This window comes from Aethalodelphis obliquidens, unplaced genomic scaffold (genome assembly GCF_003676395.1).
Source record: "Aethalodelphis obliquidens isolate GAN/ISIS:26980383/991018 unplaced genomic scaffold, ASM367639v1 scaffold61, whole genome shotgun sequence".
Taxonomy (NCBI): domain Eukaryota; kingdom Metazoa; phylum Chordata; class Mammalia; order Artiodactyla; family Delphinidae; genus Aethalodelphis; species Aethalodelphis obliquidens.
In genome coordinates, this window is record NW_020838005.1 from 3980975 (window position 1) to 4004155 (window position 23181).

At 47.6% G+C, this 23181-nt stretch overlaps 1 protein-coding gene across 3 annotated transcripts in view; it reads left to right on the top strand.

Annotated features, from left to right (window-relative positions):
* The first annotated feature begins 15301 nt into the window (after window positions 1–15301).
* The window catches only part of SCARA3 (scavenger receptor class A member 3), a 41994-nt gene continuing 34114 nt past the window's right edge, over window positions 15302–23181 (top strand). For 2 of the 3 annotated variants that reach the window (XM_027088066.1, XM_027088067.1), the window contains exon 1: window positions 15302–15587. Coding sequence is in view for 1 of the 3 variants with exons in the window: in XM_027088067.1 (XP_026943868.1) it covers window positions 15581–15587 (7 nt within the window). In the remaining 2 variants the exon portion in view is untranslated. The remainder of the gene's footprint in view (window positions 15588–23181) is intronic. The other variant, XM_027088069.1, reaches the window with a different exon arrangement.

The following is a 23181-nucleotide window of genomic DNA, read 5'->3' on the forward strand; positions in this document are numbered from 1 at the left end:
TGCGGGAGGGGGTTCGGAGGTGCGGGCGGGTGGATGTCCGGTGCAGCACCCGGCAGGGGGCGCGGGGGCGCGTATCAGCACCAAGAAAGGCTCCGGCGGAGACAGACCCTGGGGTGCGGGCGCGCACCGCTACCAGCTCCCCGTCCCCGGGGGCTCAGAGCTGGGGCACTGCGCCCCCAGGAGGGCAGAGCCTGAATTAACGTGCAGAGCTGGCACCCAGCTCCGCAGAGATGGAGGGATGCTCTGCGCCCCTGGCTGGTGCCTCGTCCCCAGTAGAACGTCAGTGTTCCGCTGCCCAATTGAACGTTAATCTTTCGCATTCAACACGCGCCACTCCTCTGGGTCCATTGAAGTAGAACAGCGTCAGAAATAACGTGGGTGTGATGGAGAGGGATGTCATGCTAAAACACAGGAAGTACAAAATGCCGGCTTCCCGAACCACCACCTGACCTGGTGGTCCTTTGGCAGACCTGCTGGCCGGGAGGAAACAGAAATGTGTTTTTAGGGATGAACACAGCATCCATATGGGGAACCAGGAGGCCTCCCAGGCTCCTTGACTCCTGGACGTTAAGCAAGTATTTTCCCCATCCACTTGGGACCCAGCCAAGCAGGGCGGGCTTCATGAGCACGGGACCCTGCCGCCCCACACTTTGAGGAGCTACTGCCCAAGTCTTGAAATTCTTAAGAGTTTTTGAACAAAAGGGGCCCTGCGTTGTCATTGTGCACGGGGACGCGCAAATTATGCTGCTGGCCCTGCTTACAAGGGAGTCACTGATCTCCACCAGCCCCAAGTTTCCTCCGCTGGCTCAGGAGGAATCTTGCCAAAGGACTTTTTTTTTTTTTTTTTTTTTTTCCCGGGGCGGGGGCCCCCCCCTTTTTTGGGCCTTCCCCTTGCGGAGCACAGGCTCCGGACGCTCAGGCTCAGCGGCCATGGCTCACGGGCCCAGCCGCTCCGCGGCATGTGGGATCTTCCCAGACCGGGGCACGAACCCGTGATGCCTGCATCGGCAGGCAGACTCTCAACCACTATGCCACCAGGGAAGCCCTGCCAAAGGACTTTTTTGGCAGGGGGCTTTGATGTGGAACAGGGATAGGAGGCGTCACACCGCGCCCTGGCGGGGAGGGGACTAACTGAGAAGCCCCTCAGGCATAGCTACTTCTTGGGGAAGAAACAGAGCCACGCACTCTGACCCTAGGATGTTTGAGCCCCAGGAGAAAGGTCCAGGGGCTGGAGGGTGGTTCTTATACTGGCTGGGGGAGATGGGTCGGCAGGGCAGGTATAGGCAGCTTGGTTTGCTGGCCGACTGAAACCCCGCAAGATGAAGGGCTCAGAGGAGAGCTCTATGGCCAGGGGCTGAGTTGTCCTGGTCACAACTTTTGAGATACAGCCTAAGGCCCAGTCCCTGGTCACCCAAGGTCCAGGGGCAACTAGGACCCCACCCTTTTCAGGAAGGAGCACAGAGGGAGCTTGTAGGCCTGTGAGAAAAAAGGGGATGGGGGGAGGACCTGAGCTGGGCGCATGGAATTCTGACCACAGTCTCAGCTCTGTCCCGAGGCTCTGGGTGACCTTGGTTGGACCAAAGACTTTAACCCCTACTCCTGGGTTCTCAGTTTCTTCCTTTTGGACAATGAGGAATCTGGAATGTATCATCTCTGAGGTCCCCCTCACCCTAACCCAAGGCAATGCCAAGTGAGAGAAGATCATTAGCTCAGAAGGAAAAAAAATCAATCGACAACTGGGAACAATATTTCTCCCCTGAGGCTTCACTTTATCTTCCTTAAAAAGTCGAATTATCAGGCTTCCCTGATGGCACAGTGGTTGAGAGTCTGTCTGCCGATGCAGGGGACACGGGTTCGTGCCCCGGTCCGGGAAGATCCCACATGCCGCAGAGCGGCTGGGCCCGTGAGCCATGGCCGCTGAGCCTGCACGTCCAGAGCCTGTGCTCCGCAACAGGAGAGGCCACAACAGTGGGAAGCCCGCGTACTGCAAAAAAAAAAAAAAAAAAAAAAAAGTTGAATTTATCAGTAACAGCTACATTTTCTATGGCAAGTGCCTCTTCCTTAGCATCTTATCAGTGCCCAAGGCCAGAAGTCTCTCTGAGCACGCTCCTTGTAACTTTTCTATTCTGCAGCTCCCCCAGCATCGGGCACAGGAGGCACAAATCTGTACTAATTATATTTTTAAAAATCGGACTTTGGAGGACAAGGCAAGGAGATCTGCCTTAGTCAGCTGAAGTAGGGGAAGGGAGGAGAGGAAGAAGGGTTTGGGAGAAAATAACATGATTCACAGCCAAGACTGCGGTCCTCTGGGAAAGATCACTTGATGACTCTAGCTCGCTGCTAATCACACAAGGCTCAGAAGATTAAACTTTAAGGAAAACAGTTCACCATAAATGCATCACTGGATTTTAAGTAGTCTAAGTAGATCACAGATGCCAGTCGGTACAGCCCTCACCCAATACTTGATTCTGTTTTTTGTTTTTTTTGTTTTGGCATATAGTTGATTTACAGTGTTGTGTTAGTCTCAGGTGTACAGCAAAGTGAACCAGTTAGTTATACATATACATATATCTACTCTTTTTTAGATTCTTTTCCCATATAGGCCATTACAGAGTATTGAATAGGGTTCCCTGTGCTCTACAGTAGGTCCTTATTAGTTATCTATTTTATATATAGTCGTTTGTATATGTCAGTCCCAATCTCCCAATTTACCCCTTCCCCACTTTCCCCCCAGTAACCATAAATTTGTTTTGTCCATCTGCAACTCTATTTCTGTTTTGTAGATAAGTTCATTTGTACCCTTTTTTAGATTCCACTACTTGATTCTTAACTGCCCATTCTTAACTACTTGATGCCACCACTGCCACATTCCCATCAGGTGGTCATCCTGCCTCTGTTTGAATGCCCCTGGCAACAGGGAGCTCACTACCTCCATGGGAGCAATTGTCTAGTAAAACCGTCTAGAGTTAGCTGTGTGTAGACTTTGTTGAGTCAAAGTCTGGCTCCTGCAAGGGACAACCCCAAACCCAGCTCTGTCCCCTGGAACCACACAGAGAAAACCCAATCCATCACCTGGCTGCTGGCCCTTCAGATATTTGAAGGCAGCTAGTCACTCCTCCCAGTGGTGCCCCGGGCTTGTCGCTGCCTGCGTCGTCACTGAGTGCAAGATTCTTCCCCAGCCCTTTGGCCTTCCGGACCTTGCCTCTCTCGAACCCTGGGCCTGCCAATACCAGTGAGGACTGACCACAGAGCAGAGTGGGACCACCTGCTCCCTTGCCCAGACACTCGAGATAAGCTTTTATTTAGCTGCTGAGTCACTTGGCCGATTCATATAGAATTCATCATCATTTTGGCAGACGCTGCTGTTTAATCATTTTTCTCCCATCATGGACTTAGGCGGTCGGGTTTGGGGTTTTGGGCTTGATGTTTTTCTTGGAGTCGGGGACCATCGGACAGGGGGCTGGGGGAAAGTAAAGAGCTTTACATTGATCTGTTCATCTCTTAATGCTTTGCCCACCCTCTCTCCCCTGCTATGCGATGTCTTTGCTGTGCACCCCACCTTTGCCACCGCGGTCCAGCTCTGCACCACCAACAGGGTGGCAGCTTAACCACTGCTGATAGAAGTGGAACAAGCTGGAAATGGACAAGAACAGTAAGTACCCTGTTATGCCTCCCATGTTTGAAGCTTGCGCAGCTAATACAGTTGTTTATTGTTATATAATAAACCACCCCAAAATTTAGTGGCATAAAACAATCTTTTTTTTAAAAAAAAAAAAAAGAATCACTCTCCAGGCTGTAATTATTATTCGGGTGTATTCAGTCAATCATGGGCTGATAAAAAGTCATGGATAATAAAATCAGATGAGATAAAATTAGCCCACAGCTGATGCGGAGGCATCCTGACTGCTTTTTCAGGGCCTACCTAAAGTCCAGAAACATTCACTCCATCCGATATGTTTCCCTTATCTTCCCAAATAAGATCTCTTTGGGAAAAATCTGGGGCTAGTCTCTCCTGAGTTGCTTATCATGGACCTATAAGTAGACAAGTATTTCTTAAACTATCTTCACTGTTCATCATGCTATTGACCAAAATCCAAGGATGCTCAAGTCTCTTACAAAAATGGCATAGTGGGGGCTTCCCTGGTGGCGCAGTGGTTGAGAGTCCGCCTGCCGATGCAGGGGACATGGGTTCGTACCCCGGTCCGGGAAGATCCCACGTGCCACGGAGCGGCTGGGCCTGTGAGCCATGGCCGCTGAGCCTGCGCGTCCGGAGCCTGTGCTCCGCAACGGGAGAGGCCACAACAGTGAGAGGCCCACGTACCAAAAAAAAAATAATGGTATAGTGATTGCATATAATCTACTCACACCCATATACTTCTTGCTTATACATATTATAAGCGATCATCTCTAGACTGCTTATAATATACAATACACTGTACTGATATGTAAACACTGGTAAATAAAATGTAAATGCTATGTAAATTGTTATCAGAATCTCAGTAAATTCAAGCTTTGCTCTTTGAAACTTTCTGGAATTTTTTTTTTTTTTTTATATGTTCAATCTGTGGTTGGTTGAATTCACAGATTTGGAATCTGCAGATACAGAGGGCCAGCTGCATCTCACTCCAGGGCTGGTCAACGCTAACCTTTAGCTGCAATTCTTAGACTAATGGGCGTTTTTTAAAATTGGCCCCCAGATCTGCCTCAGGTCAAATCTACGTTTTCCACAACCACCTGGAATCCAACGGATAATTATTTTAGATCAGTGATTCTCATTGGAACTGTACAATATAATTACCTGGAAACTTTAACAATTAACCATGCCTGAATCCCACCTCCAGAAGTCATGATTGAAGTGATCTGGGTGCAGCCGGAGATTGCATCAGGATTTCCTAAACCCTCCAAGTCATTTTAATGCACAGCCAACGTTGAGGACCACTGCTTTCCAGTTTATGAATTCCTAGCTTACACTTTGCCCCATCTGATCCCTACTGCATCTCTATGTCATTGCTAGAGTGTGTGGTATTAGTCTCACTTTATAGAAGAGAAAACTGGAGGTCAAAGGAATCTTAGTTAGCAGGTTTTTACACCGAGTTGAAACCTGCTTCCTTGCATCTCTTCTCTGTCCCCTGCGAGACGGCCCTCTAAGTATTTGAAAACAAATATTCTATCTCAAATGTACTTCCTTTTCATAGAGTGAGGTCACCAGACCCTCGCTCTGCTTGTCCCTGCCCCTAGGGTGCTCCACCCTGTCATCGTCTCTCTAGCGTGGCTTTAGCAACAAACGGAAAACACCAGCTTTGGTTGGCCAGCTGAGGGGGCAGCGATCAAAGACTATCACTACATGTGATTTGATATGAAGTTCCTGGAACCCCTCTGCTTACTTTTACATTATGTTTTAACAAACTGTGATCCTCAAATGGGTTTATACTGGCCCCCCGGGGCAGGCTGTGGTATGCCGGCTGTACACAAAGACACAGAAGCAAGTGGCTCTAGTTTTACTCAAAGATTTAGAGAGAAAAGTTAATATTTAGTGAGTAATCAGTCTTCATTCTCTCTCTCTCTTTCTTTCTTTCTCCCTGTCTTTTTTCAGTTCCCCTCTAAATCTCGTGCTTCTAAAGCAATGGATGTCTATTTACATTTGTATTTAGAATGTGTGTGTATGTATAATATATATAATATATTATATATATATAATATAATTATATATATTATATAATATAATATATATAATATATATACTATATATAATATATATATAGTATATAATATATACTACATATACAAATGTATAAGCGATTTTTCTTTTTTCTTTTCTCTTTAAAATAAATATAAAATCAGATTATATGTGCTGCTTTGCAACATGCTCTTTTCCACGTAATAAAATATTATGGCTAGCCCTCCAAGTCAATGCTTAGATAGATCTTTTCAGTAACTACTGTACATATTTTATTCAGCCATTCTCCCATGCCAACTTTTTCTGTCACTATAAGCTGTACCACAACAAACGGACTTCTGCATATATCCTAATATGTTGGTGCCTTTATTGGTATAAGAGATTCTCAAATTGGGACTGTAGGGTAAAAGAGAATGTTTTGTCTTAATGTTACTACATACTGGCTGATGATTTTCCCAAAAAGTAGCAGCTACTCCCACTGTCTCTGAGAAAACCCATTTCCTATGTGACCATAAGGCTGGATATTGTCCTTTTGAATTTTTGCCACTCCAGTGGGAGAAAAGGACATTTTGCTCCCTTAATCTCTTTGCCTGTTTTGCTCCCTTAATCTCTTTGCCTGTTTATAGTTTTCAACTATTCATTTTAAAATAAAGTTTCTGTTTCTGTGGCTTGCTTATTCATATTGTTTGCTCATTCTATTGGGTTATTCATCGTTTTTTTAAATCCAAGTATAGTTGATCTACAATGCATTCTTTTTTTTCTACCAGTGTATAGGAGCTCTTTAAATAAATGAGGTAATCCTATGTGTGTTGCAAATGTTTTTACCAAAGCTGTCGTGTGTCTTTTACCTTTGATTATGGAAGCTCTTAAAATTTTTTAAGTAGTGAAATTTATCTTTTCCTTTATAGTTTCTAGGTCTCCTATCTTGCTTAAGAATGTCTTCCTCTCACTAAAATATAGACCGTTAAAAATACTATATCACTATGCTATACACCTGAAGCTAATATGGTATTGTAAATCAACTATACTTCAATACAAAAAAATTAAAATGAAAAAATTATTAGGTAGATGTCTATTATGAAATACATGCCCAAATACTGCATAGTGTAGATTGGGTATAGTTAGATATAGATAGATAGATGTCACATAGCTAGAGAGACAGATAGTTAGATGTAGAGCTAGAGAGAGATAGATAATAGAGATGATAGATACAATAGATGATACATAAACAGAAGATAGATAGAGTTAGAGATAAATAGGTATAGATAGATGATAGATATAATAGATGATAAAATAAATAGTAGATGATAGATAGATGATAAACAGAAATAGATAGATAGATAGATAGATAGATGATAGATAGATAGGGCCTTATCCTCAGAAAAGCAAAAATATAACAGCAATGGAAATATTAAATGCTATAGAATAATATTAGGAAGTGATGCTTTCATTAGCATTCTTTCAAAATACACTTTAAAAAATTTTTTTAAGATTTTTTTTGATGTAGAGCATTTTTTAACTCTTTATTGAATTTGTTCCAATATTGCTTCTGTTTTATGTTTTGGGTTTTCTTTTTTTACTGCAAGGCATGTGGGATTTTAGCTCCCTGACCAAGGATCAAACCTGCGCCTCCTGCAATGGAAGGTGAAGTCTTAACCACTGGACCACCAGGGAAGTCCCTAAAAATTTTAACCTAGACAAGTGCATCTAATACACCACAAAAGACAGACGTGAGAGCAAGTGTAAGGCCCTGCAAATGCCTAATACAACTCCTGGGTTGTCAAAGAAATATTAAGTTATGAATACACTCAGGACAAAAGTGAGATTAATTGTAGTTTATAGCCCATTAACTAATCAGTATTTATTTGGGAAAAGATCCCAGGGGCTGTCAGCTTTCGTCTGGCTGTAAAAAGAGAGCGCTATTGGGTAACACTGAGAAAAAGAACCATAAAGGAAATAAGGTGCAAATAAAATATAGACAGTTATTCTCATTTTCTTCTAGCTTTCTACTGTGTTAATTTTTATATTCAGATTTTTTAATGACTTTCTAGTTTATTCCTCTGATTTCTTTGTTCATGTGTAATATATTGTTTTTATCACATGACTTTAAAACAGTATTTAATGTTGAGAAGGTAATCTCCCTCACTCTTCCTTTACAAATTTTCTTGGTTGTTCTTGGACATTAATTCTTTTCTATAAATGTTCATTTAATTCTACCCAGTTGAAAAAAAATGATATTGTAATTATAATTTCACTAAAAGTACATAATAGTTTTGGAAGAATTCACATTTTTATATTCTTTCTTCCTATTTAGAAGCATAACATATTCTAGAAGTCATTTAAACTATTATTTTTATTTCTAAATGAATTTTTTATCAGTCTTGTATGCATATAATTAAAAAATATCAAATAGTACAAAAGTACTAATGCAGAGTCCTCTGCCATGTTCCTCACCATTTCTCCAGCCTGCCACCAACCCACTCCCAATCCAGGAAAACCATTATTTTTATATTAAAACAAACATTATTTCATCATGCTATGGCATGCAACTTTTATATCATTTTTTAAATAAAAGGAAAGATTTCAAAGATATTTTTGCTACTTCTATCATTATGGCAGTGGAAAAGTTTGAAAAACCCTGACTAAGTATATTGTACTGAAATTGATCAGATGATAGTTCAAACGTTTCCCCTCTTTCATTCAGCTTTGTGCTCCCATTCTCTAAGACATAGCCCAGCATGCAGTATGTATTTAATAAATACTTGTTAAATTACCTGAATTAATTTTTCAATTAATGCCATCTAAGATTCCATTTATTTTGTTAGCAGTCTCACCCTAGTTTTGCTTTTTTTAAACGTCATTTTATTATTTTTTTAAATTTTATTTATTTTTGGCTGCGTTGGGTCTTCGTTGCTGTGCGCGGGCTTTCTCTAGTTGTGGCGAGCAGGGGCTACTCTTCATTGTGGTGCACAGGCTTCTCATCGTGGTGGCTTCTCTTATTGCGGAGCCCGGGCTCTAGGCATGCGGGCTTCAGTAGTTGTGGCTCGCGGGCTCTAGAGTGCAGGCTCAGTAGTTTGCGGGGGACACGGGTTCGAGCCCTGGTCCGGGAAGATCCCACATGCTGTAGAACAACAAAGCCCGTGCACCACAACTACTGAGACTGCGCTCTAGGGCCCACGAGCCACAACTACTGAGCCTGCATGCTGCAAGTACTGAAGTCTTCACACCTACAGCCCGTGCTCCGCAACAAGAGAAGCCACCGCAATGAGAAGCCTGCGCACTGCAACAAAGAGTGGCCCCTGCTCGCCGCAGCTAGAGAAAGCCCATGCATAGCAACCAACGCAGCCAAAAAATTTAAAAATAATTTTTTAAAAATGCCAGAATTGGTAAGTGTAAAGTGAGGCAAGAATCCCAAACACAGAATGAATCTTAGGGAAATTTCTGGGAGGAAGCAATAAAATATAGGAAACTTAAAAATCATGAAAGGATCACATAGTTCAGAGAATGGGGCAAAAAGAGGCCAACTTAATTTTTCTCTGGATAAGTCTTCAGTTGAGAATGTTGATAGATCCCCCCCCACCAGGGAATTCTATTTCTTATTTTAAATTGAAGCCAATAGGAAAATGGGATTTAGATGTTCCTTTATGACCAACGTTGCTGGAGTACTGCTATGAATTACCCTGGACTGGCCCTCTCGTCCTTTCAAACATACTGTACTGTGCAGCATTGGTGGTATCGTGGTGAGTATAGCAGCCTTCCAAAAAGTATTTTACTCTTTGGTTTCCAAAGGAGTCATGATTTGGGTGAAACACTCGCATTAACAAGGCAGTAACACTGCATGGAGTTGGAATCCATGCTATTGAAGAAGAAAGGGCAAAAAACTGTGAAAGGTCTGGGTTGGGGAGAGGATTGTAAACGTATGGTAGGACTCACCAGTATCCACGTTTCCTCCTTTCCTTGCAGTCCCTTGCCTTTGGTTGGGCCATGTGACTGAGTTCTAGCCAATGGAATGTGGCTCGTAGTGACTGTATGCCTCGTCAAGTCCTGTCCCATGATCATCTCAACCCACAGCCCTCCAGTCTCTCTTCCCCTTCTACAGCAACCTCGGAGGCCGCTTACTGAAAGATGGCAGCATCACAGGATGGAAGAAGCCTGCATCCCTAAGTCAACATTTGTAAGAGAACTACCCGACCTGCAACGGATTGTGATACGAATGAGAAATAAACCATTACTATACTGTCATTAAAATCTTGCAGTTATTTTTTAGAGCCTGTGCTCCTTGCTTTCACTGCTATGGAAATCGCTATCTTAAAACGGGATGCCATTGTAATAAAAACATAAATATGTAGCATTAACTTAGCATTGGGCAGCCCGATGTGAGGAGCCTGGTACCAGAAGCTGAAAAGATGAAAATCTTTATTATGCAGTGGCAAAACTTTGGGTAAACTGTGCCTATGTTATCTGGGATAGCAGACCACATGCTTACTAAGTAGGCATGTCCAGGGGGCACTGGTTAGAAAAGAAAGAAAGTGATAGTGTATGATTTCTGCTCCTGGCTGTACTTGGTAAAGCAATACAAGGCAGAGATGAGCTCTGGAGAAGTGGATGGTTTGCAAAGAGAAATAAGAGGGAATGGGGAGAGTAGAAAATTTGAGCCTGTAAGAGGAAAACATCGACTGCTTCTAGATCCCAAATGGCAGAAAATAAGATTGGAAAGTTTTCTAGCAGCAAAGACCCATTAAGACCTAGACTTGGTGAAAAGGTCAGATTAAGGATGACTTTCCCAGTCAAGTCTTGGAGCATCAAGGTAGTTAACTGCCCTCTGAGAAACAGAGAGAGGCACAGGGGAGGGGAAACAAAGAAATAAAGCCAGTTGGAGAACTATTTCTATGAAAAAACTCTGGGTGTGGTCACTGGCCCACGACACTGACTCGAAGCAAATAGATGAGACTTTGCTAAAATTTTGAGGGACTTTCTTGGGAAACAAACAAAACCCCACATGCCTAGACCTTTACCTGTCATCTTGACAGTTGGAGATGAAAAACAACCTTACTCCAGGAGGTAAGGGACTGTGAGAATTAAGCAGCTCTCAGGGAAGGCTCACCACCTCCCACCCGCAGCATCCACTTCAGATGTGTCCCAGGAGGGTGGTAAGCAGGAAGAACCTTCTAGAGGGCATAGCCCAGAACACAATGGACAAGAGATTTCCTCCAGAGTTGAATGAGGGCCTAAGCAAAGAACTTCCCCCACCCCAGGATTAGGGGCCTTTAGAGCACCTGTGGGATCGCGAAATTTCCACAGACCCGTAGCTACTGTGTGTCTTTCATTCTTCCCTTTTCTGAATGTGTGTTTTTATTGTGATGATCTGATCCAGGCTCCTCCATTTGGACTGGAGCCACTCCCAGACCTGAAGGAAAAGACAGACTTACAGGGAGAGCTTGAACTTAGAGCTCAGTGGTGGGCATACTTGGAGTTGCCTTCCTGGGGAGGAATGAACATGTTTTATGTGCAAAAAGAAAGGAGCAAACAGGTATTTGGTGACCACGAAGGTGGTCTGAACGGAGAATGCCCGTGCTCCCTGATCTGTGCTTCTCCCTCTATCCAGGGCACACAGCGAAGTCTATTTTCAAGGCCTCTCACTACGAGGGGCTCTGGCCAATGGAATAGGGGTAGAAGTGCTGTATACCAGCCCAGCCCTTAAAATTCTCCTACGCGTGATCCTCCATTCTCTCTTGTTTTGCAGCCACCTTAAAGCCATTTGTTGAAGACAGTGGTAATACAAGATGGAAGGTCCCTGGGTCCCTGAGTCACCATCTGGAAGAGAACTGTCCAACCCAAACTGGATTGTCATGTGAGAAATAAACTTTTGTCTTATTAAGATAGTGTGTTGTTGCCACAGCAGTGAATTTTACTCACACCAACTAACTAATATAAGAGTAAGGAACGTCTACATTCAGAAAATGTACCAAATAGGAAAGGCCATTAGTAAAAAAAAAAAGGAAGTCAGAGAAATTCAGAAGGAGAACCAGAAGTAAGTAGGATAAGATAAACTAGGGGAAAAGAGAGATCCAAGAAGGAGCTGCCAATGGTTTGTGATGGTTAATTTTATGTGTCAACTTGGCTAGGCTATGGTACCCAGATATTTGGTCAGTCATTATCCTAGATGCTTCTAGATGTGAAAATGTATTTTAGATGAGATCATTTTAATTAGTAGACTTGAGTCAAGCAGAACACCCTCCATTGTGTGGTGGGCCTTCTCTAATCAGTTGAAGACCTCAAGGGGAAACAGTCTGACTTTTCCCACGAAAGGGGGAATTCTGCCAGCAGACTGCCTTTGGACTCGAGCTGCTACGTTAACTCTTTCCTGGGTCTCCAGCCTGCTGGCTGTTGGTTCTATTTCTCTGGAGATCCCTGACTAATACAGTGTTAAAGCTACAAAATGGTTAACGAGGGTACAGATTTTGAAAAGGCTATTGTATTTGGCAACTAGGAGGAAGGGAGCAATTTCAGTGAGCATTGAGGGCTGAAGCCACATTCTAAGAAGGAAAAGTGGAAACAATGCCCTAATGCTGGAGAGGAGCTTGGGTGGGGGGGAGGGAAGGGATCAAGGGCAGTGGTCGAGGAATTGAGTTTTAGGAGAAAGAGAGTTTTGGGGGGTTCTTTTGCCTGAAGTAGAAAATAGAAAGGAAAGTCTGGGGAGCTCCCTAGGAGACTTTGGTCTGAGTAAATCACAACAGTGCTCAAGAAGTGAAGTGGAACAACCCAAGTGCCCATCAACAGACAACTGGCTTAAGAAGATGGCATATATATGTCATATTACTCAGCCATAAAAAAGAATGAAGTACTGCCATGTGCGGCAACATGGATAAACCTAGAGAATATTATGCTTAGTGAAGTAAATCAGACAGAGCAAGACAAATATTATATGATATCACTTATATGTGGAATCTAAAAAATAATACAAATGAATCTATATACAAAGCAGAAACAGACTCACAGACATAGAAAACAAACTTATGGTTACCAAAAGGGAAAGGGGGCGGGATAAATTAGGGATATGGGATTAACAGATACACACTATATACATAAAATAGGTAAGCAACATGGATTTACTGTATAGCTCAGGGAACTATATTCACTATCTTGTAATAACCTATAATGGAAAATAATCTGATATATATATATATATAATACACACACACACACACATATATATACATATATAACTGAATCACTTTGCTGTACACCTGAAACTAACACAATATTATAAATCAGCTATACTTCAATTTTAAAAAAGGACTGAGTTGGGACTTTGTACCTTCATTAATACATGAAGTTTCCACCACTAGTGATTCCATTTTTTTTCCTCTAAATGACCTCTGCTCTTTACCGATTTCCTTTGACTTTCAACATAAGTATGGCGTATGTGCTGCCATCAACTGTCCCCACACCTTCCCCAACCAAACTCAAGTTAAAAACAATATTAAGCAACCTTCTGTAGCCCATCCCACCCTGCCTACCCCGTCTGGTGCTGTCCATGCCTCTGCACTCACGTCCCAGCTGAGCCACATCCTAACAGTTCCATAATCTGGTCTCTCAGGGGGAGTTACCCCAGTTGACCCTTGGTTCACCCCTCTGGCTATTCATAGAAATTGCCTGAAATTACAGCTGAAAACTCTCACCCAAAGGCTGGTGAAATTTCTAGGAAATCCGGTCTCCTCCCTTCTTCATCTGTGATCTTGACCTTGATCCCACAGTCCTTTGGGAGCAGGAGTTCATCCTCTGAACCTCTTCAGGGCTGGGTCCAGCTCTGCTCATCCAGGGTCCATCTACAGCCAGACACCAGTATATTTCATTTCTCTACTGATGCATCTGCATTACCATAGCAACACATACATATATCCTCCAATCCCAAGGGGGTAGGTGGTGGGAGAGGATCCTCCCACATACAAGGTTAGGACCTTTTTCTCACCAGACATCTTGGATCTAGTCAACTAAAGAAAGCATGGAGAAAACCAAGGGTCATTTGTCTGTTCTCTCTTTGACAAATATTTGAGTAGCTTCTGTGAGAGGCAGGGTGGTGCACCGTGGCTAAGGACAAAGGCGCTGGATTCGGCCTCCCTGGGTTCAAATCCCAAGATCTCCACTTACTAGCTATGTGACACTAAGCGCAATATCTACCTTCTGAAAAATTAGGACTATAATGGTGCTTATCTCATAGGGCTGCTAAGACAATTAAATTAATTAATATATAGGTAAACTGCCTAAAGGATGCTTTGCGGGTGGCTAACTCCCTGGTGTTTACAAAGCAGCCTCCTGATCCCTGCCACAGTCTGGGAGACTGAGGCTCATGTGGCAGACTTGGAATCCAGATTCAAAGCCCCAGGAGTACCTCGTGACTACTACCAGGTAGGCAAAATCCTCTCTGAACCTCAGTCTCTTAACCTGTAAAATGGGCAGTAGGTTCCTGGCTCCCTCTCTCAAGGCCATGGTGAGGTTCTGCTGAGATCACAGAAAGAATGCACTCCTTGAACTGAAACTTGCCATTGGGAAGGGGAGGAGATTAGAGAGAGCTGAGCATCTCCCTCTCTGACTGGCTGGGATTTGTGAATGGGGCGGGGGTGGGGGGCTGGGGGGGGCTGTCCTTGGCCCCTTCTCAGCTCCCAGGCTTAGGAGAAAGTCTCTCTGCCCCTTTGACCTCACCTACTTTACTCCAAGGGCCAAATGGGGGGGGGCATGGAGGTGTGGAGATGTGGGAAAGGGGCTGACGTAGCAATGGAAAGAGGCCAGGCCAGGTGGTCCCCACTGTGTGGTCCGTCTCCCCCTGCCCCATCCTGCCACCATGGCCATCACGCCTCAGCACCATGACTTGTTAAATTGTTGTCTTTCCTCACAGGATGCAACCTCAGAGAGTCCGAGACAGTGTGGAATGTTCCCCACACTCCCGCTCCCGGAGGAGGGCCTCGGACGAGAGAGTCACCACTCCTTTGCCTGAGGCCCGTTTCCCTCAGATGTCACTGTTTATACCAGAGGCCTCTCCAGGAACAAAGTCACAGAAGTTGGGAGCGCTCAGGGCCCAGTTTTCTCCGGCAGAAAACCGAGGCTTGGAGACATGGAGTGGCCGCCCAAGGTCACTCACCCGGAGTGGCAGAGCTGGCCTGACCAACCGTCTGGGTCCGCCCCGGACCGAGGGATGTGGGACTTTCAGTGCTAATACGGGGACAGTCCCAGGCAGTCCGGAGGACGTGAGGGGCTGGGGCCGGAACCCGGGGATCCTCACTTTAACAGTCCCTCTACCCCGCAGATGGGTGACGAAAAGGTCCAGGGCGAAAATCGAGAGCCCCCAGCCACCAGGCGGCCCCCACCGCGCGAACGATTGCTCTGGAAGAGCCTTCCTTGCGCCCCCAATCCCCAGTGCAGCGGCTCCCGGAGGCGGTCGGTGGGCGGGGCTCGGGGCCTTCCCCGCGCGAGGGGACTCCGGGGGGGCCGTGCGGGGCGCGGGGGCCCGCGGCGGCACAAAGAGGCCCGGCCGCGGCACTTTTGAAAAGAGCGAGGAAGTTGATCTGGGCCGGGGCCCAAGGAGTGACGAGGAGGGAGGGAGGGCGGGCGCACGGGGCCGGGGGCGGCCGCAACCCTCGCCTCGCCGGCCTCCACGGGAAGCGCGGCGGCGGCATGGGCGGCGGGGCGCGGCGCCCCCAGCCTGCGACCCCGCGGACCCTCCTCTCGGCGCGCCGCCTCCGCAGCCGGGGCTCCGGCGTGACTCCGGCACCGAGCCCCACTCCCGCGGGCGGCGCGTAGGGGCTATCGATCCGTGCCCTCCCGGGACCCGTCGGCTTCAGCCCGGGTCGCACGGCCGCCGAGCCGCCTCCGGCGGGGCCCTCCCGAGGCCCCGGAGCGGGGACCATGAAAGGTAAGCCCGCCCGCGCGCGGGAGTTCCGAGGCGAGCCCCTGCGGGACCCCTCACCCTGCCCGGGCGCGGTGGGCACCTCTCTCTGAGGGCGGGCGAGGACCGGCGAACTCACCCGGTAGGAAGTGCGTGGGCTTCTCTTTCGTATCCTCCGGAGAAAGGTATTGGGAAGACAGGATGGAGCCCTGAAGTCCAGAGGCAAGGGAGAGGAGAGGGAGGATGCAGAATGTGCTCACCGTCCATTGCTCTTTCCCGAAAAGCCGTTGTAAATCCAGAGAAGTATCTGATCCCTTTAACCTGTCAGCACAGAACGATGTTACCAGCCCAACCTTCTACTAGCATCACCCCATCCGGAGGACCCATCTCAGAGGCTGCTGCGGCCCTCACCTAGCCTTTTGCCCAGCACCAGGCCCAGGATTCTCCTCCGGGAACTTCCACCCTTTCCCCAGGAGAGACCTGCGGTGTCTGGGTTTCTCAGCCCAGGCCCAGCTCTTCCTGACCTCTGAACCCTGGCTGACCGTCCTCTGACCTCCTGGGCGCAGAGCAGTAGGGGGAGATCAGTGGTGCAGGCCTGAGCTCTCCCCAGGCCAGTGGGCATCACGACAGTAGTCCTTGCAGCCAGTTCTTGGGATGGAAACAAGAACCAAACTTGGTCCCTGATGCTCATCCCTGGGCCTGGTTTACTCGAGGCCCAGGAGAGTGCACCCCTGGTCTTCACGGTCATTCTCAGGCTAAGGGAGAAACAGGCTTTGGAGTCATACTGTGGGGCAGAGAACTTCGGGGTTTTGATGCTCCCTCACCTGCTTTACGATAATCCTTCAGATAGCTTAACTGAATGTTGCAACGGTAAAGGACTTCCGGGGTCATCCGCAGGGCTTTCCGCTGTGCCGTCAGGTGGCGTTGGCGTTGGCGAAGCCACTTCATTTGCATAGAAGGGTTTGAGGGTTCCTGTGAAGAAAAGGCTCCACGGGTAAACCTCTGATGGATCACAGCCTCCATGTTGTATAGTTGCGGAAACTGAGGCCCAAGCAGGTAGGACCAGCCTCATGGGTGTGTCACCTGTGCAGTCCCCCAGGGGCCCAGGGCACCACATGAGGTTCAGTGCTCTGCTGCCGCTGTCTGGAAATTATTAATAATTTTTTAACAAGGGAGCCCAGCAGTTTTATTTTGCACTGGGCCCCGCAAATTACATTGCTGAGACTGTGGATGAGAGAAGGGACTTACTTGAGATTCACGGCTCGTCAGGGGGACCGGCCCAGGGTTCCTGACTTCCAGGCCAGTGTGCTTGCTAATGCATACATCCCTCTTCCTTCCCTCCGGCCTCTGGTCCCTCTGTCTGTGCTTCCCGGTGGCCTCACCACGTCTTGATCTATCTGGGATGAGGCAAGCAAGTTATCATCAGCCCCAGGGAGTTCCCTTAGCAGCAGAGAGGAGCCTCACTCACCAGGTTCCTGCTCTCAGCTACCACATCTGTGCAGTGGTCCTGGGGCAGGTCATTACCAGAAGCCTCTGGAAAGGTCTGAGGCCACATCTCACCACAGGCTTGGGGCCCACGCCGCTCTGGACCTTGATGGTGATGGTAACAGGCTGCACATTCTCAAAGTGGTTTGGCTCCGCCAACATTCCAGAAGAGCTCTTTGGGGGAAAACAGACCGGGGAAAAGCCAGGCGGGGCCGAAGTCCCCTGAAACGGAGGAGACACCCAGCTCCTGGGAAGGGAGTCAGGAACACACGGCCCGCCTTTCTGAAACTCAGCGAGGCAATGCGACTCCTCTAAGTGGCGGAGGAAGGAGCTGGTGTGAACAGGTATTGAGAGGAGGTCTGTGAGGAGGACCGGCTGAAGCAGGTCGTCGGGTCCCAGCGTCTTCCTGGCCTGCTGACTGGGAGGCTATGGGCTCTGAGCAAGAAACCCAAGTCCTGCCCCTCTCCCTCCTTTTCCCTCAGAGGGCAGCCTCACCACCACCTGGGGCCGAATTCCTGTCCGCTGACGCCTTCAGGGCAGCTCTTGTGTGTTTTTCCTCCACTTTTGGGAAACCTTCTAGGATCTTCTATAACCTCCCAGGGCCCAGGCCGCAGAGCTGCGGGGAAGGCGGGGTTGATTCCCAGCCCACCTCCCTGCAGGGTCTCCCCTCATCCTCCCCGGGGGCCAGGAAGAGCCACCCCCCCTACCTGAGATGGAAAAGCCAGGGCAGGCAGGCAGTATTTGACCTTGGGGGCATCTGTGGAGTGTGAAGAATCAGGATTTTTTTTACCCACGTGGAAAAAAATAAAGTGCCCAGAAGAGTGGGCTGCCCCTTCCAGGATGGCCTTCCCCAGGGGAAGCTGGCCTCAGACTGTCCTCCGAGGGCCGCACCAATCTGAGAAGCACATCTGCTGGCAAAGGTTCACTATCCCCGCTCAAAGCAAAACACGGTGATGTTATGTTTTGTGGAGGTTGGCGGGGACGATACTTAAACAAGAAAACAGGTCTGCTAAGGCGCGCTGCCACCAGTGGCCAGGCGCCAGGGCCCGCTCTGCCAGCCAAGCTGTTTCCACCCTGAGGCGCCTCCTGCCCACCTGCCCACTGGCTGGCAGCCGGGCCTCCCAGGCAGCTGCATCTTTTGATGCAAGCAGGGCCCAGCTCCGGGTCCAGCCCCTCTCACACCTGAGGGGCACGCAGCTGCCACCAGCCCCTGGTGATGGGCCCACCTTGGAGCTGCCCACTGGCTTGTCTGGGCCATTAACAGCCACCTGTGGAATTGTTCCCACATCTCCAGCGAGAGGATCCTGTTGTGAGATCCCCTCCCAGACATGTGAGTCACCCCTCCAGAAGCGGCCTGGTTCCCTGCGAAGATGACTGATTTGAGAGTCAAGGACAGAGGCTCTAGTCCTGGCCCCACGTGAGGCTCTGGTCAGTGTTTCCCTCTCTGGGCCTCGTTCCCCTGCTGGGTGGTCCCTGAGAACCATCTTGCTCTGATGCACTGTGACTCAGCCCGGGAGCTCCGGGCCTGAGAGCCACGTAGGGAGCAGAAGTGACTTGGTAAAGAGATGCTTGGAAGTGGGCCTACCTCATGGGCCACTATGTCCCTGGGAGACTTGGCCTCAGCTGCCATGGACGGGCAGAGCCACACCCTGCTGTTCCCCAAACCTGTGGGAAATGACCCCTCCCCACGGAATCGGGGAGCAGTGCCCACAGCCCACAGGCAAAGGGCGGGCAGGAGAGCAGGGGGTCTCAGAAAACAGCAGTGTGATCCTAGGAAAATCTACCTCTTGCAACTTGGCAGGGGGGGATATATCCACTCGTGAATGTGCAGACTGCGTCCCTTTTGGAAGCCTGACCTCCATCCCCAGACCTCGGGACACTGGAGGGGGCCTGCGACTAGAAGGGGCCGACACAGCAAAGGTGCACAGAGCCAATAAGTGGCCTGATGCGGACGAGGGGTGCCCTGGGGCTCAGATGTTGGAGATCAGCTCCAAACAGACAGACAGACAGACACACATACACACGCGTGCGCGCGTACGCACACACACAAGCTGGTCACCTTGCCATCCAGCTGGGGTGATTTTAATAACTGAAGACTCCCACCTAAAACTAATTTGGGAGCGAGGACAAAGAATTCTAGTTCTCAATAGATGTTGGTGGACAGCTTGGCAGTTTTCGTGAAGGGCAGGCAGCTGTGCTGGGTGTTACAAGTACAGAGTTGGCAAGTACAGCAGCATGATGGACTGTGTCACTCATATATTCACTGTCTGTGTTTTGATCATGTTTAACTTAGTGTGTGTGTGTGTGTGTCTGTGTGTGTGTGGTGAGCACTGAGCCCAAGGTTGAGCCTAGCCCTGTCACACACCAGCTTTGTCACTTTGTAACTATGATGAAGTCATTGGTGCTCCTTGGCCCTCAGTCTCATCTGCAAGTAGACTGTATGTTCTTTGAAGTTCTTTCCAGCTCTGACATTCTCCTCTAATGTTTTTCCTTTTGTGAGGGTATGTATATTTCTTTCTTTTTTTTTTTTTTTTTTTTTTGTGGTACGTGGGCCTCTCACTGTTGTGGCCTCTCCCGTTGCGGAGCACAGGCTCCGGACGCGCAGGTTCAGTGGCCATGGTTCACGGGCCCAGCCGCTCCGCGGCATGTGGGATCTTCCCAGACCAGGGCACGAACCCGTGTCCCCTGCATCGGCAGGCGGACTCTCAACCACTGCGCCACCAGGGAAGCCCGGTATGTATATTTCTATCTATCTGTCTATCTATCCACAGTTTTCCCCCAGACTAAGACTGTAATGCCCACAGGGTAGTATCCAAGTGTGAGTTTCATGAGTGTGAGGACCCTGGCTGCCTTTTTCTTGTCTCACTCTTGCACAAGGCCTGGCACTTAGGAGGTGTCCATTATATTTGTTCAGTGGTTACATCTGAGTCCCCCACTGGGCTGAAGTCCTTAAAGGCAAGGACACCCCATGGTGTCCCCAGAACCTAACACAGGTATTTGGTAAAGATTCGTGCTTCTATTTAACCAGCAGGTTTTTTTTTTTTTTTACCAACTGCCAAGTGCCCGGGCTTGTGTGTCTATGTCTGTCTAACGGCCAAAAAAGATGCAGAGAAGGGCTTAGAGTTTGGACACTGTCCTTTCTCTCCAGGAGCGCACCCTTTCCTGGGACACTTACAACTTGTGCCCAAATCATTCAAAAAAAGTCTGAAAGTGGTAAGTGCATAAGAGAGGTCCCAAGGAGACAGTTTGGGTGTTATTGGTCCTTTTCCCGTCTCTCCTCCTTTGCTGCTCCACCTCTGGAAGAGTCTGTGATCTCAGCCGTGGACTCCCATTCATTGAACAGTCCCACCTAGTCTCAAGGATGTGATACACGGGACAGGCTGATGATACCGGATTTAATCCTCTGAGCCCCAGACCCTTACCCGACAGTGTCCTAAACGTCTAGCTGGAGACCTGCAGACACTCCTTTAAGGTGCAGACGGGATGCCTTCACATCCAACCGAACCCAGGTTAAATAGTGGTTATTCTGGGATGTTGCCTCACACCTTTCAGTCAGCAAACATGTATCAATACCTACTTTGGGGGAGGAAGCGGCTAGTCTAAAGGGGAGCAAGGATGCCCTCCGGTGGAGACAAAACATACACACTTAAGAAGAGAACCAGGGCTTCCCTGGTGGCGCAGTGGTTGAGAGTCCGCCTGCCGATGCAGGGGACACAGGTTCGTGCCCCCGTCTGGGAAGATCCCACATGCCGCGGAGCGGCTGGGCCCGTGAGCCATGGCCGCTAAGCCGGCGCGTCTGGAGCCTGTGCTCCGCAATGGGAGAGGCCACAACAGTGAGAGGCCCGCGTACCGCAAAAAAAAAAAAAAAAAAAAGAAGAGAACCAAGTAAGCAAGGGGGATGATGTGAAGGAACCAGGGAGTGGTATATACAGTAGATTGCATAGGAATCCCCAGAAAGAAAGAGCCTTTTAAGTTGGGGCAGGTCGGGAAGGCTTTAGGGAGGAGGAGAGGGTGAAGACGATTTGGATGGGGTCATCCAAGAGACAGCAGGAGCAGGAAGCATGTTGGTGAAAGCTGGGCACTGTCATTGGGTGTGTTCACCGGTGATGGGAGAGAGATTTGCCTGGAGACTGAGGGTTGGCAGAGAAATGCAGGGAGCCACAGGACCGGGAGGCCGTGAGTGCCACGCCAAGGACTCCAGCTGTGTCCTGTTGACTCCTGTTGACTTTGGAGAAGCCCTAGAAGGGTTTGTCAGGAGATGGCCTGGTTGCTACTTCTCTAATGCCCTTCCCCCATGTTGGGAAATCTCTACTTTCAGAGAAAGCAATGAGGGAAGAAGAAAATGAGGCTGTAACAGCCAAGAGGAGCGGTTGGGGACACCGGGGGAGAAGGAGGATGTAATGTAATGGAAACCAAGAGGAGAAAGTTCCAAGAAGGAGAAAATGGTCAACAGTGTGACTGTTGATGGACAGGCTTAGCTAAGGGTTATTTGATTCTGAAAAAAGTAGGCTGCAGAAACCTAGAGGGGAGTGGGTGGATTTGAGGCAAAGGCACAGGAAGACCTTGTGTTAGAGAAGTTTCAGGAAAAGGGAGCTAAGGAGTTGAAGTAAGAAGCGGGGCCAGGTGTCAATGGTTTTTCAAGGTGGTGCTGGCCTGCCCATTGGAAGGTGGAGGGAGAGAAGAGAAGGGGAGATGGGGGCCAGGGATGAAGGAGATAGGAGTGGCTGAGCTTTGCTGTAGAAAGAAGAAAGGCTAGGACTTCCCTGGTGGTCCAGTGGGTGAGACTCCACGCTCCCAATGCAGGGAGCCCGGGTTCGATCCCTGTTCAGGGAACTAGATCCCACATGCAGCAGCTAAGACCCAGAGCACCCTAAATAAATAAATAAATATTTTTTTAAAAAGAAGAAAAGCTGTCTTTATGGGGGCCCCAGGAAGGATGTAGACATAGGCTCTTTGCATTCCTAGTTGCATTTAATCTTTTTACCATATATCCCCATTATAAAAATTTTGAAAAATTCAGAAAAGGAAAAAAAACAAAATCGCACTCACCTGAACTCCTACCCCTCAGAGATAATTGACAAGATTTGGAAGAGAGTTCTTCCAGATATCCTTCAGTGTCTATTTGCACATGGATTTTTTTCACATAAGTAAGATTATACTACTAATAACATGGCTTATTCTATGTATGTATTTATAAAATTCAGCAATAGAACCTAGATATCTTCCCTAGGCAGTAAGTATAGATCTGCATTCTTTTTATTGGCTGCATAATATTCCATAGTATGGCTTTACAATAATTTCTTTAACCAATCCCTTATCAATGGGCATTTAAGGTATATACATTTATCCTCAGGTTTATCATAGCACGCAGTGATAATCTTTACATCTCCATCTTTGCCAAGTGGTATACATATTCCCTTAGAAAAAATTCCTAGAAGGGGGTTGCTGAGTGAAAAGGCATGCTCTTTTGAAGTTTGGCTGTCATCAAAAAGAACACAGATAACAAATGTTGGTGAGTACATGGAGAAAAGGGAGCCCTTGTGCACTTCTGACAGGAATGTAAATTGGTGCAGCCACTATGGAAAACAGTATGGCCGTTCCTCAAAAAACTAAAAATAGAGCTACCATATGATCCAGAAATTCCACTCCTGGGTATATATCTGAAAAAACCCCACTAATTCAAAAAGATATATGCACCCCAAAGTTCGTAACAGCATTATTTACAATAGTCAAGATAAAGAAACAACCTAGGTGTCTTGTCAACAGATGAATGGATAAAGAAGATGTGGTACATATATATACATATGCACACACACATATATACACGATGGAATATTACTCAGCCATATAAAAGAATGAAACTTTGCCATTTGCAACATGGATGGACTCGGAGGGTATTATGCTGAGTGAAATAAGTCAGAGAAAGACAAATACTGTAATGACATCACTTATATGTGGAATCTAAAAAATACAGCAAACTAGTGACTATAACAAAAAAGAAACAGACTCACAGATATAGAGAACAAGCTAGTGGTTACCAGTGGGGAGAGGGAAGGGGGGAGGGGCAAGACAGGAGTAGGAGGTGAAGAGGTACAAGCTACTTGTATAAAACAAGCTACAAAGATATATTGTACAG